We start from the raw sequence: 10395 nt of genomic DNA on the forward strand, positions 1-10395 counted from the left end.
TATTATTTATATACTGTACTATTATAGTATTTATGTACTATTAATATTTTGAATTTATGTATTTTCAGTTTTCATTTTAGTTATTAGCCATTTTTCGATTTAGCTTTCATTAATTATTTCCTTTTTATTAATTTTACTATAACTTACTTTAACTTAGTTTAGGATGTTTGTTTTTCATTTACTATTTTTTATTTCAGCTTTATTTTCAGACTTTTTATTTATTTATTTTTTACAATAACAAAATGAATGGGAACAGATGCTATTGTAGTCATAAGATGAGTGAATAGATATTCTGTATTTTAGTTGGTGTTAAAATAAACTTTCTTTGGATCTTGATTCCTGCTTCCTGCAAGTGTCTGAACTACACAACGTGACAACTGTTTAGTTGACTATAATAGGAATTTCTTTTGCATTTTATTTTTTTTATACATGCGTTCACTGTGACCTTTCATTCTTACAAAATACACCTAATAAATGGAGAAAATTACCTTCCACCACCAGTTCCTCCAACTGAAAATGTCACTCAATATAGAAGCCCCAAATTAATCAACCCCACCACACATAGCAAAACCCACCACCACGTGTTCAGCACGACTAACAGCATTGAATTTACTAGTACAGGTGACGAAATAATCATAATGCTTTTGCTTGTGTGAGTGTGTGTTTTCTCACACAATAACCCAGGCTCTGACAGATTAATCCTGCTTGCTTTCAGAGGTTAACCTATGAGGAGAAGATGGCTCGCAGGCTGCTGGGTGCTGACAATGCCGCCACAGTGTTTAACACACAACAGGTGGAGGAGGAGCCAGTTACACAGGTATACACACGCACATACACACAGATTCACATATACTCATGAGCACAACACACAAACCCACCTACACAATGTCTCCACTGTGTCACAGCAAACAAAGCAGTTGTTCATAATTGGCTGGCTTTTTAAACATGGGTTATAAACAAAATGCATCCATTACAAATTCGTACGCGCACTTTTTCCAGTATGCCACTTGGCGGTTGTATTTCGTTTAGAGCATTGTGGTTTGCCTGCGTGCTTGTAAATGCGTCTTAATTCAGCTAATAGCTACAAGCTCCTGCATGTGCTTGTACATATGCAATGGATACGTAGTAAGGTGATGTAATTTTGGCAAGGAGAGTGTTTCGGTGAGGCATTTTGGAGGTGTGTGAGCAGGTAAGTTCATAACAACAGGATAAGCAGCACATCACAAACACACATTGAAAGTGCACTTTTGTGCAATAGGTGTGTATATGTGCAGGATGTGACATCATCCTCAACCCCCTTGCCTGTTGTCTGATCTCTCTACAGGAAGGCAGCTCAGCTGACTCAGAGTCTGTCCCTCAAAAGGTTGTTCATTCTCATCCTGTCTATTACAAACATCATGCAGCGGCCTGTCTGTCCTCCTTATATTTCGCTGTTCTCTGAGTCTGTCTCACCCCTGTATTTCCCTTTGCTTCATCTCATGAGACCACCCCTGATTGTTTAATCCTCACCCCTCTGTGTGTGGCCACCCCCATGTTTTGGCCAGTCACTACTCTGTGATTGTGTGTTTACTCTATCCACTATGTTTTCTTATGTGTCTCTGTTTATGGAATATCTGAGTCCTGAGTAAGCGTCGTGGTAAAGTCTTTGACAGCGATATGACATTGATGACTATTGTAGTCTCTGGGAAAATCATCAAATATGGAGATTTACATTGCAATCTTTCTGATCAAATAAGCAGTGTATTCAGTGTTTGAATTACAGCAAACTCCTGGGGGGTCCAATATTAGGAAGAAAGTAGTTTGCATGACCTCAGCTTATTGTTCTATAGTGAAATATTTTAACCAGCAGGCTTCATTGTATTTTAGCTGTCGTAAACAGTTTGCTAGCCTATATTTTAAACTTAATGAGCCTTGTTTTAAACTTAAGAGTCATATAATGGCACAACATAATGTTTGTTTATCACAATTTTTATTTTAATTGAATTGTGAAAAGCCACATAACTTTTAGTTGTATGCTATTTAGTAAAGTATTTTTACAAATAAATCAGTCTAATAAAGGTTTCTTCTCATTAACCCATAGAAATGAATGTGCAACTAATATGATAACCAGGATCTGTTTTCCCTTGTTCTAAACCAGGCCCCTAATATACGATGCATTACTGAATATATCAGTGATGGAAAGAACTGTCAGCCTGATTTTAGAGTGTTTTGACTGGGACTAGGGGGGTCAGTGTTCCCTGTAATTCAAACACTGTGTAAAACATTTTTTTAAAGAAATCTCTTATGCTCACTAAGGCTGCAAGCTGAATTTTCTACGTCAGTGTTAAATGATCCTTCAGAAATACTAAAATAATAAAATAAAAATAATTTTAATATGCTGATTTGTTGCTCATGAAACATTTATTATCAATGTTGCTAACAATTGTGCTGCTTGATATTGTTGTGGAAACCATGATGCATGTTTTTTTAGGATTCTTTGGTGAATAGAACAATTAAAGGAACAGCAATTATTCAAAATAGAAATCTTTTATAGCATTATAAATGCTTTACTGTCACTTTTGTTTAAATAAATGTGACCTTGCTGAATAAAAGCATAATTTTTTTTTTTTTTTAATGGTAGTGTACGTAAGAGGTAGAGTCAGCCAGTTATCAAAAACTACTTCAAGTATAATACATATTCCCATTTATTACACAGATACTTGCAACAACAACAAAAAGTTACATGGACATGAAATGGAAAGTGAATTTAAATCATTTTATCTAAGAAGAAAGAAAATAAGTAACTGTAATTAGCAAATGATAATAGTAAATTCTAAGGTTACCCTATTTCAAATGTCTGGTTTAGACATTCTACTAACTTTAAATAGCTTTGCAACTGTCAACTAACTCTCATTAATTGCAACTACATGTCAACTAACTTTCATTAGAGTATTAGTAGACTGTTAAGTTAGGGTTAGTAGAATAAGTTGGCATACTTGCAGAGTTACTTATAGTCAGTAGAATGTTCCTTTATTCATCCAAATAAAGTGTTAGCAGATATTAAGCAGACAGTCTACTAATACTCTTCAGACTGGTAGTTGACATGCTGTAAAGTTTCTTATAGTAGAATGTTTAATGTGGACTATCGAAATCGTGTTACCATTTCTAAATATCATAAAATCATTAATACAGTCATTCGCTTTTTACAGCGGTCAATTATGCAGTTTAGCAAACATTATATAAAAGCATCTGGCCACCGAACAGGTCAATCATCATAATATGTTCCAGTGAGCGGTGTAACAATTTTGAATAATCGATAAATTGTTAAAAGTCTTGAAAAGGACTTTTTTTTTACTGAGCTGGGTGCCTAACATCATCATGTCATCATGTTATTGCTAACTGATCAGGCACTGGAGACCGCATGCGTCTGCTTTGCACATTTCCTACACTCGAGTGGAGACACTAAAATGCACATGCTTCTCTTCCTCTGAACTGTGGGAAGTGGATATGCTGTTAATGTTGTGCCATAAATTTAAAGTGTGCTTAGAGCTCAACACACGTCCTTGGGCAAATAGCGGTTGTCTGTGTGTTTGCATAGGATATGTGCATGTGTGTGCGCTTTTGGGAGGATGTGGCTGGACGTTCAAGAGAACAAGATTGAGAGTGTGCGTTCGTTGTGTACGAATGTAGTTATGATGGTGTGTGTTTCTGCAGCTGTGTCTTAAACCTGCAATTATTGTTGTGATGTGTCATCAGCACACACTTTCCTCCAGATGTTCCTTCTGGCTGCAGAGTGAAATAAAAAGAAACAGAAGACAAGAAACAGACCAGATGAAAGATCAAAAAGAGTGAAATAAGAGTTGGATGCGAGACTGAATAGATTATAGGGCACAGTGATGAGAGGATGTGTGCTTGAATGAATGAATAAAATGAGTGATTGAATGAGTTGGTAACTTGAGGAGAAGATCATAAATGAAAGTCTTTGTGTTTGTATGTGTGACAGGAGTATAAAGTGTCCAGCTTCGAGCAGCGGTTGATCAGCGAGATTGAGTTCCGTCTGGAGCGCTCGCCTGTCGAGGAATCTGACGATGATGTTCAGCATGATGAAGACGCGCCCGGAGAGGTTGCACCGATCTTCGATCAGAAGCTCAAGCACTACAAGGTCTTCGAGGGCATGCCTGTGACCTTCAGCTGCAAGGTCATCGGAGACCCAATGCCAAAGGTGAGATGTCATCACATGCATATTTACATTTCATATTGCTTGTAAGCAGATTCTTATCAAAGTGACTTTCTCAGCAGCTAGTTAAGGATTTCATTGTAGATTATAATCTAGTTTATCCCAATATTTTAGCATAGTTTTAATTCAACTTCTGATATACCATTGCAGGAAAAATGTGGGAAAAAAGTATACTGTTCAAAAGTTTGCAGTCAATAAGGGTTATTTTATTAAACAAGGACATATTAAATTGATCAAAAGTGACAGTAAAGACATTTATAATGTTACAAAGATTTCTATTTCAAATAAATGATACACTTTTGAACTTTATTCATCTATAAATCCTTTAAAAAGTATCATGGTTTCTACAAAAATATCAATGTTTTAAACAATTGTGCTGCTTAAGAAATGTTTCTTGAGCACCATATCAGCATATTAGAGCGATTACTGAAGGATCATGTGACACTGAAGACTGAAGTAATGATGCTGAAAAATCAGCTTTGTCATCACAGAAATAAACCAAAAACAGTTATTTTAAATTATAATGATATTTCACAACACTGCTGTTTTTACTGTATTTTTGATCGTAAAAAATCTTACAGAAAAAAAGTTGTTTTTTTACTCACTAGTTACTTTATGATTCTTTTTCATAATATAACATACATAGTATAATCTTTTTTTTTTTATTATAGTCTATAGTCTTATCGTGTATATTGTTCTGGAGATTTATTAGTGGTTCACAGAATGGAGGTTGTTTATTTTACAGTTAATGGTGCTTTGCAAAGTGGCATGTACTGTATGTTGTGTTAAGGGTTTGTAGGAGAGGAGTCTGGGAAACTGGGATTGGTGGTGGAGTTTATCATCTGTGACTAGGCTGGTTTCATCAGAAGCTCTGCTTCACTTCTGAGATTCCTGCCATATATGGCTGTCTCGCGATCATTGTGTGTCTCCTGACTACCATGAGACCACTGTAATGACTGTGTGATGACAGCAGACTTAGTAACAAGAGCGATGATGAAGAGAAAAAGAAAGGATCAACAGTACAAGCTTTGGATTGTTGCAGAATCATGTTTATATCTGTGTGTGTGTGTTTGTAGGTGTACTGGTTTAAGGACGGAAAGCAGATTTCCAAGCGCAGTGAACACTACCGTATCAGTCGTGATCCGGACGGCACATGCTCCCTGCACACAGCTGCTGCCTCACTAGATGATGATGGAAACTACACCATCATGGCAGGAAACCCAGCGGTGAGATATACACTCTTAATATAATACACAAGACATGATTATATTGGCATAGGGAAACACTGTTGAAAAGATTGATCATCTTTCATTTTAAAAGCATGCTCGGTGTGCAAAGTTAACTTAACACTCTTAATTCTAATTCTATTTAAATCTAACTGATTCAAGCTGATGAATTGTCTGTGTTTTTACACATGCAACACAAGAGCATGCATTTCTCAGAAAATTGGAGACTAGTCATCCGCCCAAATTGCAAAAGACACATTTTTTTTGCAATATTTAGTTTTCTTTCCTATAGTAATAATGAACTTAATTTTTTTAATGTTAGTTTTGCTTTTAAATAGTTGATGCATTTTATCGGAGTTTGATATCATTTGATAGATTGAACACACACACACACACACACACACACACACACACACACACACACACACACACACACACACACACACACACACACACACACACACACACACACACACACACACACACACACACACACACACACACACACACACACACACACACACACAGAGTCAAGTTGCTAGTCAGCTTGACCAGTGTTTTGGTGGAGACAGATAAACATCGGTAGTCAGGGGGAAGTGACTGACCAGAAGAAAGATATTTCATAAAGCCTTTGGAATGGTCAAAGAGTTCACACGCACATACACACACACACATGTTGGGTTTTCTTGTTTTATGGAGACATTCCATAGACATAGTGATTTTTATACTGTACAAAATGTATATTATATCCCCTAAACCTACCCATCACAGAAAACTTTCAATGTTTTTACATTTTCAAAAAACATCACTTAGTATGATATATAAGCTGTTTTTCTCATGGGGAACAAAAAATGTCCCCAGAAGGATTTTGGATATTGCCATCTTTGTGGGGACATTTTGCACCGATAACGTAGGAAGGGTATTCCTGCATTCCAGCTATTGACCATAAGAAAAGCTTAACAGGTACTATGGGTTTCTTTACTTATCTCTCTCTATATATTCTGTTTTTCTCTCTTAGGGGAGAGTGAGCTGTACTGGAAGGATGATGGTTCAGGCTGTGAACCAAAGGGGGAGAAGTCAGCGCTCCACACCTGGACACATCCGCAGGTATATAAGTAATGCTGTTTCTAAACATACACAGCCAGTGGATTACAGCAGGTTCAGGATCAGGTTTGCTTTATCGGACTAGCAGTAATAGAGGGCGTGCCCCATGTAAAGAACACCTGTGTATTTTGGACAATGATGCAAGGACAAGTTAAGAAGTCTTTTGTGCAGAATAGAAGATGTGAATCTTTTTCAAAGGGTGGGGTTTCCTCTGGATTGGATATAATATATCTGGCCATTCAGGCCTTTGAGGTCTTTACATTTTTGATTGACAGTCAATAGTCTCCAAAGGCAATGCAAAGTGCCAACCTATCATTCATTCATAAAAGTAGAAATGATTCCCTACACATGAAGTAATCGGAGCTGCTCTCCATAAAAAAAAAAAAACCTGTCTGTCTGCACTTATAGTGCACTTTGGTGTCCTGTTACTTTTCCATTTTCCTCCTTTTCCTTTTAATACATTACAGGAAAAGTTGTTTTTCCATGATTTTTGATATAACACCTATTGCTGTAGATATGTTTATTAGGTATACATTTTCAATTCCCCCTTCCTCTTAAAATGGTAATTTTGGCCATTCTCACCTTGACCCTGCCTACTTTGTTAAAGTACAATAGAAGTGTCTTAATTTGACAGTCTGTTGAATTGATTTAAGACATTAACCTGCCACCCTTTTATCCAATCTGATGTTTTTTTTGTTTTGTTTTTATTAGTATGCATTTTATTTAAGTTCACCTTGATATTTATATTATGCAGTTATGATGTTTATTTAAAAGAAAAAAAAACTCCACAATGAATAGAATCAGTAAAAGGCAGCAACTGATAGATCTTTTTTTGTTTTTTTTTGTTTTTCCTTTCTCCCAGACCACGCTCAAGGTCCAGGGACAGTGGTGATGAGAATGAGAACATTCAGGAACGTCACTTCCGCCCTCATTTCCTGCAGGCCCCCGGTGACCTTATTGTGCAAGAGGGTAAACTCTGCCGCATGGACTGCAAGGTGACTTCACAAACACTGCCACACTCACTTTAACTCCATAGTGACCATAACGCTTATTACATGGTTACTTCACAAATAAATAAACGCATGGGCATTTCAGAGGCTGGAGGAAACATTCTGTGTGTGATTATCTGGGAAAAGTTTCCTCCCTCTGCATTCTGAAGGAAAGAGAGAAAAAAAAAAGCTTAAATAAAGTTGATGTTTCATCACTTCTAAAATGATGAATAACCTCGAGTAAAAGGCTGGAATTACCCTCAGTTTTCTCTCTCTTTCTCCTATTATTGAGTTTTCTATTTTCTCTCAGATGTGTTTCCATTGGCTTACCGCTGTCTCTGAAGACTGTCCTCTCTATCCATCCTTCCTTCCTTCCCTCCCTCTGTCTCTGCAGCTGTTTTGTCTGTCCCGTATTTCTTTGTTTCTCCTCATATGCCTCATATTACCATCTTTTTTTCTGAAAAGAACACTTCAAATCTCATACAAAATGAATTAAAAATTCAACCATTCATGTAATATTTAGCTGCTCAGTTTGACAATTTCTTAAGGCAAAGTGCATCCTTTCAGTGACCTCCCCCCCCACCTCTACCTCTTATCAGGTCTATTTCTTTCTCATGTTGTCGTCTAACTGTAGTATTACATTCTTCTTCTGTACCGCTGCCCATGTCTGGCTGCGAACTGCACACTCAGAATAAAGGCTCACTGTGCCATGGAGGGATTCACACGCTATAAAAAGACATCACCAGTAACAGGAGTCCTTAATGTCAATGGTATTTATAGAGCAGATTTTTTTTTTTTTTTTTTTTTACTCTGGGTTTGAGGCTTTCTAAACTTTCCAGGCCACAAATGTCCCTAGATGCAGTTCAGAAGGTCTAAAATCAAAGCGCCTTTTTTGCGTTTTCTGCTTTTTCACTTACTGTTCTTTCAATAAAAGTCATGAATACACTCAAGATGGCTGTAGTGAGATGCATGATGGACATTGTAAGCATCACGCAGGGAATATGCACACCCAGGGGAACTGCACTTGAGCAGTGTGTTCTCAGGAACATCACAATAAATGCAGATGGATAACCGAGCGTCTCCGTCCACCCCTCTCAGCCCCATGCGTGTAAACACAAACACATGCACACACTCATAAACTAACACAAACACACAGGGACATTCAATGGCACAACTTCAGGTGAGGCAGGTGTTGTTTCTCAGGAATGTGAGTTGTTGAAAACAGATCTCAGGCATTGTGCACAGACTCATTTCCCATGAGAACCACACGCATACAGACGCCACAGTCCAGGCGCACAGGGACAAACACATACACACTAGCTTTAGGTTTGAAAATACTTTAAAGGGGCGATTGCACTGTAACTGACATTTTATAGCACAGATAATGTGTGAGAGAATAAATTATACTGAAAACATTTGATTTGACTTGTTTTTTCAAAACATAGGTAAGTGGTCTGCCAACTCCTGACCTCATCTGGCAGCTGAATGGCCAGACCATCCGTCCAGACTCCTCCCACAAGATGCTGGTGAGGGAGAACGGAGTTCACTCATTGGTCATTGAGCCTGTCACTAGCAGAGATGCTGGAGTTTACACGTGCATCGCCAGCAACAGGGCTGGACAGAACTCATTCAACCTTGAGCTTATTGTTGCAGGTACTCAACCAAGGTCTTCTACACAACCATAGAGTTCAACTAGAGATAAAATACACTAATATTTTTTGTTGAAACAGTGATACATTTTTTTTTCCAGGATTCTTTGATTAATAGAAAGCCGAAAGAACAGCATTTATTTTAAATATAAAACATTACATGAGTACTTTATTTTAGTTTTTTTTCTTATTACTTTTCTTTGTTTCTTTTTTAGCCAAAGAGATGCATAAAGCCCCATGCTTCATTGAGAAACTCCAGAACACAAGTGTCGCTGAGGGTCACCCTGTGCGTCTTGAGTGCCGTGTGTCTGGAGCCCCATTCCCACAGATCTTTTGGAAGAAAGAGAACGAGTCCTTTACTCACAACACAGACAGGATAAGGTAGGAGATCTCAGCCAATCACTGCCCTCCTGCAGCCATTCCACTAATCAAACTGTAGAATCTCTATGTAATATAAATGAGAACATATTTTAAGACCCCAAGTAATTTTATTCATCATCGTTGTGTTATACTTGCATAAACCAGACCAGAAAGTAATGAGCTCGCCTGTTGAATACTAATGTCCGCATAGATATATTTTAAAACAAATTTCTACTCACTGTGCACCATGTGTCTGTAAATGGCAGCAGTTGTTTGAAGCTGCTACACACACACACACACACACACACACACACACACACACACACACACACACACACACACACACACACACACACACACACACACACACACACACACACACACACACACACACACACACAATGCAGATGAAAAGGGCCTTGTAAAAGAAACATACACACAGTAACCCAACCACAGACGCTACCGTCTATACCACCTCAGAGGGACAAGAACAGTTAGTCACAAGCTGTAAAGTCTCCAGTCACATTGTTTGTGGATGCGGTTTACTCATAAGGATTCAAATCAAATGAATATGTTCATGTAGCATGAATAAATAATCCTGGCATGAATAAACAATTGTGGCATGAATTGAAGGCAAACAATGTTGCTCATTCTGATGTTCAATTCCATTTCCCAGCATACATCAGGACAACTTTGGTTACCTCTGTATGATCATCCAGCCGGCTCTGAAAGAAGACGCGGGCTGGTACACGGTTTCAGCGAAGAATGAAGCTGGCATCATCTCCAGTACAGCACGTCTCGATGTTCATGGTTAGTTTAAACACACAGTGGAAACGGATCTCATGAATCCA

At 37.9% G+C, this 10395-nt stretch overlaps 1 protein-coding gene across 6 annotated transcripts in view; it reads left to right on the plus strand.

The window, feature by feature from the left end:
* Positions 1 to 10395, plus strand: part of palld (palladin, cytoskeletal associated protein) — a 92613-nt gene that overhangs the window by 79420 nt on the left and 2798 nt on the right. For 5 of the 6 annotated variants that reach the window (XM_082147545.1, XM_082147540.1, XM_082147541.1 and 2 more), the window contains 9 exons: positions 716 to 817; positions 1325 to 1363; positions 3983 to 4201; positions 5293 to 5442; positions 6461 to 6549; positions 7409 to 7541; positions 8981 to 9188; positions 9400 to 9565; positions 10221 to 10354. In XM_082147545.1, the coding sequence (XP_082003671.1) occupies positions 716 to 817; positions 1325 to 1363; positions 3983 to 4201; positions 5293 to 5442; positions 6461 to 6549; positions 7409 to 7541; positions 8981 to 9188; positions 9400 to 9565; positions 10221 to 10354 (1240 nt within the window). The remainder of the gene's footprint in view (positions 1 to 715; positions 818 to 1324; positions 1364 to 3982; positions 4202 to 5292; positions 5443 to 6460; positions 6550 to 7408; positions 7542 to 8980; positions 9189 to 9399; positions 9566 to 10220; positions 10355 to 10395) is intronic. The other variant, XM_082147542.1, reaches the window with a different exon arrangement.

The sequence above is a fragment of the Leuciscus leuciscus genome (genome assembly GCF_965113295.1).
Source record: "Leuciscus leuciscus genome assembly, chromosome: 19".
Taxonomy (NCBI): domain Eukaryota; kingdom Metazoa; phylum Chordata; class Actinopteri; order Cypriniformes; family Leuciscidae; genus Leuciscus; species Leuciscus leuciscus.